Genomic DNA, 8,095 nt, shown 5'->3' with positions numbered 1-8,095 from the left:
ACCAGCTTCCCAATCACATCACCACATCATGATGCTGCCACCACCATGTTTTATGGTGGGGGAATGTATGTTCAGATTGATTAGAACAGAGTACATTTGGTAAAAAAAAAAAAAAAAGAAAAGATAATCACAATGTAAATTTTCCTTTCATTTCACAATTTTGTATTTATTTGTGTTGGTTTATCTAATAAAACCCCACTAAAAACAAATCAAAGATTGCAGTTTTAACTTGATAAAATGTGGAACATTTCAAGGAGTTTGAATACGTTGCAGATACTGTAGCCAAAGCTGATAAAATGCCTCACGGCATACATGTAAAAGCCTGTAACACCTTACTGTTTGTTAACTTATTAACATTTATTTAACCTCCACAGTACGGAAAGTATTTCCTTTACATTAGTGGAGAAAGAAAAAAAAACTGTGCGTGTTTGTTTTGTATGTGACTCGTCCATTATTAGTATTGATCTGACAACATCCTGCTTTCTTTTACCCAACATGTCATGTAAAAGTTGCTTTTTTTTCCTTGTTTTTGATGTTTCTCTCCGTGGTAAGGACCAGAGTTGTGAATGTGGAGCGTGTCGTTGATTTGAGTGCACTTTGTAATCGTTTTCAGTTGAAAAACGCCCGGCCGCTCCGCCGAGACGTCACCCTCGTCGTTTATGATGAGTTCATGGGGTTGTGTAAAACGGACTAGCAGCAGGCCAAGAACTAACAGCAGCCACATGCAGACTGTCTGGATGAGCTGAGATGGAAAATACCTTGAAGCTCCACGTTTTTCCGTTTCTCTATATTTGTGTCTCCGTTCCTCAGCAATCCCAGAATATCTGACGCCTGCGTTCCTCTCCAGAAGAGAGCGGCTTTGAAATAATCACTTTACATGGACTGGATCTCCCTCTAATTTATTATTTGTGCACCTTTTTATTTATGTAAATGTGTGTTTTTTGTTTGTTTTTTTAATGTTCCAGATGGTCAAGCCAGGAGACAAGGTGAGGGATTATCAACAGCATTTTTATGTCAGTCTCTCTACTTCTCCTCATGGCTGCAGTTTAAAAAAATAATAATAATAAGGGTGAAGGATCACATGTGGAAATGTGTATTTAATTATTTGCTATGTGTTGTGTGCGTGAGCTTTTTTTTATATGAGAGCAAACTGAATTTTTCAAGCCGTTTAGTGTGTCGACTTGATTCTTTCTTTGGGATTTCTCCTCATTTCACCTGTCGACAGGCCTAAATGCCCCGAGTTCATTCATGTTACATTTTAAGTTGAATCAAGAAGTTGTGGAGACTTAAAACAAACAAAAAAAACAAGATGTATGGATCACTAACAGACAAACAGATGGGGTTAACAATATAGCAACCTTGAAAGAACCCAAACAAGAAATATAAAAATAGAAAGTCATATGTAGCAGATACACACACACACGAACATAAAAATACAGGAGGGGATGTAGGAATACTTTTTAATGTCAATGAAAAGTAAAAAGTTCATAGCAGGAGAGGAAGAATGTTTAGAGGAAGAATCTCATCTGTTACCTTCCTCCAGGAATGTGTCAGAGCTAAACAGAACATCAAGCCAGACGGAGAAAAAAAAAACAAAAAACAGAGAAAACATAAACACTTGAAATAACAGCAAGAGTGATCAGAGAGCAGATGCGATTCATTGAAATTCAGCTTATTTTGGGCTTTTGGAGCACATTAGTTGGTGCAGATGCAAACACACTTTTAGAAGGTTCTCTACAAAATATTCTTAATATGGGAGATGTTAGCTAACTGCAAATGACTAAGACATTTCTAGTTAAGCAGGTAGAAAACATTGAAAAAAAAAATCCCTGGCAAACAGTTTGGACATTAATGCTTTAGTTGAAGATGTCGGACTAGCTGAAATTTCTCTGGCAGTAAAATTAGTGGGTCGATGGAGATGAAAAGGAAGTAGATGTACTTAAGGTCATCGTCTCTTAGCAACGGTTTCCATCAAAGCAAAGTGGGTAGCTATAATTGTTTTGCACTGCAATGGCCTCTCAGTCATCATAGTTATAACAACTGATGTAAGACATTTCCAGTTTAGTAAGAGCATCGAGCTGAGCGATTGAAGGATTTTTCAAACATGAACCAAAGCAACACTCCAGGTATGTTGTTGATGAAGGAATAACATTGTAACATGATGTAAAGCTCAAAAAAGTCGATTTAACATAATCCTGCCTCTCTAGTCTCCCGTGGCAACCGCTCAGCTGTTCAAAACCCCTGGGTGGACCTAGCCCCGCCTTCAAAGACGAAGCTCCTCCTCTGAGCTGCAATTTTCAAGTTTCTGAGCTCCCAACCACTCTCCCCCTCAGCTCCTTCAGACTAGCCAGCTGCAATTAGCAAACATCTGGTCAAACTGAACATGTGCTGAGCTCATTAAACGGGCTACTCCTCAGAGAAACACTGGTAGAAACGTTGCTAAAGGGTTAATAGAGGAGCCATGTTGTGATGACTTCCTGAAGGCAGAGTTTCAGAAAGAGTGGAAGTTTTTAAAAAGACAGAGGCCCAATTTGAATATGAAAACATTAAACTGCATAGTTAAATTTATTTTAAGTCATATATATATATATATATATATATATATATATATATATATATATATATATATATATATATATATATATATATGTAGCATTTTTATAACAACCAATGGTAAAATGATACTATGTGGTTGGAAAATACATAATACTGCCCCTTTAAGGATTGTGCTCTGTTGATTAATGTGCTGCAGAAGCATGTTGCCACCGGTGCAGAGCTTTAATCCACATTGGGCAACATGTGCGACGACTGTTAAGACCAGACTAACATGCTGCAGAAAATACAAGGATAGACAGCAGATGAACTCTGCAGAGTCATTTTTCTCAATAAATCCTCCAGATTGTTCCATTTGGAAGACATCTTGTACAGGAAGTCCAACATTGAGGCATCCCGATGCCGTCTCCGTCTCACACTGTCTAACCCATTATCCCAGACATGAACGAGATTTAGAATCAAAACATCCTCCTCAATGAACTTCTTGCAACATTCCCAAACTCCACAATCTGGTCCATGACGGAGCACCGTCTGGTGAAACTGCAAGAACGGCCAGGAAACGTTTGTGAGTTTCACAAAGTCCTCGTGTCAAAATGAATACAATTCATTTGAATAATCTATTAAAGCCGCTGATTTGTTGTCAAATCGTTTAGACGCATGTTTATATTGACGGTGTCTTCAGTCAGAAGTCAGGATGCGAGACGGCTGAATGTAATGTAATCAATGTACTTCTCCTGATGCGGCAGATGAGTTGATCCCCCAACAAGTACAAGTATTTACATTAGGCTAAATGGCGGATGACACGCTTAGATTAATGGGGAATTTCCTTACTCTATTTATCATGTAAAGCACAGATTTCTGGCCACGTCTCCGCCTCTCAAGCCTGTGTTTCCACAGCGCTACTCAGAAGTTTACAGAGACTCATCATCAGCAATGCAGATGTCAAATTAATTTGAGTTTTTTTTTTAAAGCATTTGAACTGTAGTTTTTTTTCCAGGGTGATCTAGTGATTAGAAATTACATTTCAGTGATTTCTGAATACATGAATTTGGTGCACGAGTTTGAGCTCAAAGATATACATACAGCCCCACCAATGTTTGGTGGGGCCATTGGAATAATAGAGATGGAAAATTCCTAAACATCCTTCAAATGAACTTCAACTTGAGTTGACACTTTGTCATAATTGAGTTTTCCAACAGGACCATGATCTGAAATGCATCAAATCTGGATAACACAATGTCTCTTGCGTCCATAGACTATAACAAACAAAAAAAATCAGCCATCTTGGATTGAACTTGCAGTTTTGAACCCGTTCTGGCCGCTTACACTCTCCATTTCATCAAACTCATCTTAAAGTTTTTGATGTTGAAACTTGGTGGGTTTGCTCATAAGGCATGGGGGATCTAAAGTTATCAAAATCCTGACGTTTTGTGCATGCTGAAGGGGCGTGGCCAGATCTTAAACTTTGACTGTTTGCTAAAAACAATGTTAAAATTCTAACAACTCCAACAAAGAAAGTCGCAGAGGCTCAAAACCTGCGGTGACTGATCCTCATCTGGTCCCAAACAAAACTCAGTGGTAAAATGGTGACATTTGACCCAAGCCCCGCCTCGTGACAACAGAAAATGTAACATTTTGCTTTGAAAGGTCCTAATTTGACCCTCTAATCAACATGATACACCTTTGAAGCGTCAGGCATGATGGGTATTAATCAAACACCTAAAAGATGTTTATACACATATTTGTTGAGCGTGGGCTAAGTTAAACACAGTGCCCTCTAGACGCAGTAAAATGGGAAGCCCCAAGCCATGCTTTGACTGAGGATTATCAAATTCGGTACACATATGTAATTTCTTAAGACCTACAAAAAAGTCTCTTGAAACCATGGTCCAAACCTCACAGGAAGTCGGCCATTTTGGTCCAAAGCCGCCATTTACTTACGGTATAGCTAACCAAACTCATATTAGAGCCTTCTACTTACAGACTGAAGGAATTGGGAATCAAAAAGTTGATCAAAGAAAATTTTACCTTGTGTCGAATTCTTGCTTAAAAAAATAAAATAAAATCATAATCACCCATCAAAAAGAATGATTTATAAACCCAAATCAAAGACATCCACACTGAGACACAGTAAATCAAAGACTTCTCCTTTCTGAATATCCCTCATTAGTCTAAACAATCCCTTGTAGCTATTAAAAGCACATGTAGCTTCATGGTTGTAATTTCTTTATAGAAAAGAAAAAAAAAATACACATCGTAAACACATCCTTTATCTACTGTGACATAATAGACAAGTGATGTTTTGCAAAATCGATTTTTTTTTTCAAGTACTTTAGAGAAGATGCGAGAGGGAAAATCGACAGCACTTCCGTCCTGTGTTGAATATAATATGGCACAAGTTTTAACGTGGGGGGAATGGGTAACGGGAGAAAAAACTTTTTTCTTAATAGGTGTATTATAAACATTATGCTACAAAAGTTTCTACTAACAAAGACCACATGAACCTGAGAAATGTCATAGGTAAAGCAAGGCAGGATCTAGAACTGGAAGAAAGTGAACTAAAAGCACTGCGTTAAGTATAAAAAAAAAGACCAGAAACCACTGTTAAATACTCGCCCCCTTCCCCTTTTTTTAGCTTCACATTTCTATCTTATGCATATGACTTCCTTAAAATATTACGTTTCTACAAAATGTACATTCTGTTGCTGATATTCATGGTTAAACCCATAAAACTGTACAGATCTGTATACATAGCTAACAGTGATTGTTGTGGTCAATAGTAAAAACACTGAGGTTTCAGGCAGACCAACAAGCTTACATGAAACATGACTGATTAAAAACACACACTCACACTCACACTCACACAAAAAGAGCAAAACTTAACATAAGAAGCCCTTAGAAATGTCTCAAATCTGCATTCTTTAAACATTCTGCTTATTGAAATTGATAAACCAAAGCTTGTGACTTAAAAGAGTTTGACACTGAACTACACGAAAAAGGTAGAGATGCTCCGAGAAATCAAGGTGACCGGAATCCACACGCTGATCTTTTTTCTGTGAACACACCGTTAGTAAGAGTTGTTGAAAACAACACTCTTCAGTGTGCAGGTCATTGCTGAGTGACGAAGACAGAGTTAAGAAGACAAGAGTTATAAACGGTGAGAGAGGTGTGTGAAAATCAAGTCAGAGGAAGCACAGAAGTTCAAGAGACTCATTTAAAGCGAAAACGTATCGTCTACATGTCGTCAGATGAGCGTCGGGCTGCGGTGGAGCGAGAGAGAGCAAGACTTTCAGGAAACAATTTAAGGCTGCATTCTCATAGGCGTGAAACACATTGTTGGGTCTGTGTTAGTGGGGAGCGGATCGATGCTAAATATTGATACTAAGTCAATATCAGTATCACATCGACACTAGCATGATAAAATCGATACTTTAGTTTCAGATTCTCTTGAAATTTGATTTCTGTATTGTAGTTTTTCAATTCTAAAGTAAAAGATTTTCTCTCAAATTATAATCTCTTGCAGTTTGTTTATTTAGAAAACAAAGTAATACATTTGTTCTGTTCTTCCATTGTTTCTGTTTGTTATGTAAATATGTCATTCAAGTATTTTAAACACTTATAAACTTTATCAAAAATAATTTTGTCCTAAGTTTAAGCAAAAATAATTCAAAGGAAAAAATCTAAAATGCATAAAGGTCAGAATTTGTTTTTATATATATATATATATATATATATATATATATATATATATATATATATATAAAATACCTAGAAAGGTATTATATACCTTATGTAGATATTGTATTGGCATCTATATCTGCAATTTTGAAATGAGATTTGTGTTTTTCTAAAACAAAAGCTGTTAAACACAACTGACTTCTTGTTTCATAAATTTACTCGGGTTTTAGGGATGTGATGGTGAATTACGACGCTTTCGTCAACAACCGATAACGTTTTTGTGTTTATCAGTTCTTAACTGATAAAAACCTTCTTGCAGTAACATTGGCCACTTCTTATGTAAGAGCAACATTACCCTTTTCAGCCTTCCGACTTTTTTGTGATGGAATAATTTGGATTTGTAAAAGTTGGCATTTTGGAAGACAAGAATATACCTTCTCTCAGAAGGAGCCCGTTGTTTCAGGTCATGCTAACAACTGAGATAATACAAGAAGCTAAAGGAATTTTAAAGTTAAACTTCCTATTTTACAGCAACTGCTCTCTCACACACATGGTGTGACGTCGCCTCTGACATAAATAGCTTATAAGCAGGGACTGTAGAATAAGGTATATTATACCTAATAAAGAGAGAGTGACAACAAAAACTGAAGATCAGACATCGGCCACTGTTTTCTGATCGGAGCATCTTTACCAATGAGAGGCAACTTCGAACCCGCTAAGACACAAAAATATAGTTAATGATTCCAAAACCATCCAGCTCAGTTAAAAGTAAAAAAAAAAAAAAAATAGATAACATTATTCCTGGCAATGACACTGACAGAGTCTGTGAAAATGTCTGTCTGCACAGCGCGGCATCCTTCAGGCAGATGATATACTTTTAGGCAGATAAGTAGGGAATGAAAATAATGCAACAGTACAGACAAAAGCAAAGAAATTCTCTTCTGGAGTATGAAGAATGTTTCATGTTTGCTTTTTGTTTTTCTCAGTATACGAATCCTTTCTCATTAGGTAGAAATTCGACAGTAATAATAATAATAATAATAATAATAATAATAATAATAATAAAAACATTCTCCATCTTTGGGGATCCAAAAATCAGGATCAAAACATTTCAGCTCCATTAAAAAAAAAGGGGGAAAAAAAAGTCGTCCTTGTGTGAATGTGTGTGATGCAACGTAAACACTACAGGGATCATTCTTGCTTTGGGATTTCTTAGAAGTCAGAGTTTGTTTATTAGACTTGAACAGCTTTTTATTCGCTGATGAGGGGGGGATGAGGTAATGCGTCAGCGATGCACGGCGCACTTCTTTTTTTTCCTTCCCTCCGCCCCCCTGCTCTGGAAGTCGCGTTGAAGTCGTAACATCGAAAAGTGCCCCCTCTCCTCCAGAAGGAGTCTAGTGTAACATGTAACCCCTGCGTGGCCCCATGAGTCGCTGGCTCTTTCTGGGCTTATTGCTCACAGGTCTGATAGAGAATCACGGCTCCTCTGTTTACAGTTTGCCTTGTTTCAGCCGCTCTATGTGGTGGCAGAGCTTCAGAGCCGGCCCCAGTTTCAGACCCATGTACTTCATGATCATGTCGCTCCGTAGAAGCATCAAGGCCTTTCCGTCGATCTCCTACGGAAACAAACAGAGACTCATTACTGATGAAGACGAACCGTCACGCAGACTCCCAGAGTTTCTTTCTGTCAACTTACATGTTTTCTGAATAGTTCTGCGTGAGGCGCCAACGCCGTGGGATCGGCGTCCCGGACGAACTGCATCACCTCCTCAATGGACCAGGAGGAAGGGTTTTTACTGGGCAGCTGCACATTCTCTCGATCCATCGATTCGGAACCGGTGGTGGAGCTAGCTGCTGCCGAAGA

General features: G+C 38.0%; 1 protein-coding gene across 3 annotated transcripts in view; it reads right to left on the bottom strand.

The window, feature by feature from the left end:
* Nucleotides 1–7,213: 7,213 nt before the first annotated feature.
* Nucleotides 7,214–8,095, bottom strand: part of LOC106943172 (sex comb on midleg-like protein 2) — a 16,560-nt gene continuing 15,678 nt past the window's right edge. For 2 of the 3 annotated variants that reach the window (XM_015026648.1, XM_015026548.1), the window contains exons 14-15: nt 7,928–8,085; nt 7,214–7,847 (exon numbers count right to left, since the gene is read on the bottom strand). In XM_015026648.1, coding sequence (XP_014882134.1) covers nt 7,722–7,847; nt 7,928–8,085 — 284 coding nt within the window. In that variant the 3' untranslated portion in view covers nt 7,214–7,721. The remainder of the gene's footprint in view (nt 7,848–7,927; nt 8,086–8,095) is intronic. The other variant, XM_015026591.1, reaches the window with a different exon arrangement.

This window comes from Poecilia latipinna, unplaced genomic scaffold, assembly GCF_001443285.1.
Source record: "Poecilia latipinna isolate Pla-1442-1.1 unplaced genomic scaffold, P_latipinna-1.0 Scaffold7, whole genome shotgun sequence".
NCBI classification, from domain to species: Eukaryota; Metazoa; Chordata; class Actinopteri; order Cyprinodontiformes; family Poeciliidae; genus Poecilia; species Poecilia latipinna.
The sequence above is the reverse complement of the archived record's forward strand: the minus strand, read 5'-3'. Positions and strand labels throughout refer to the sequence as shown.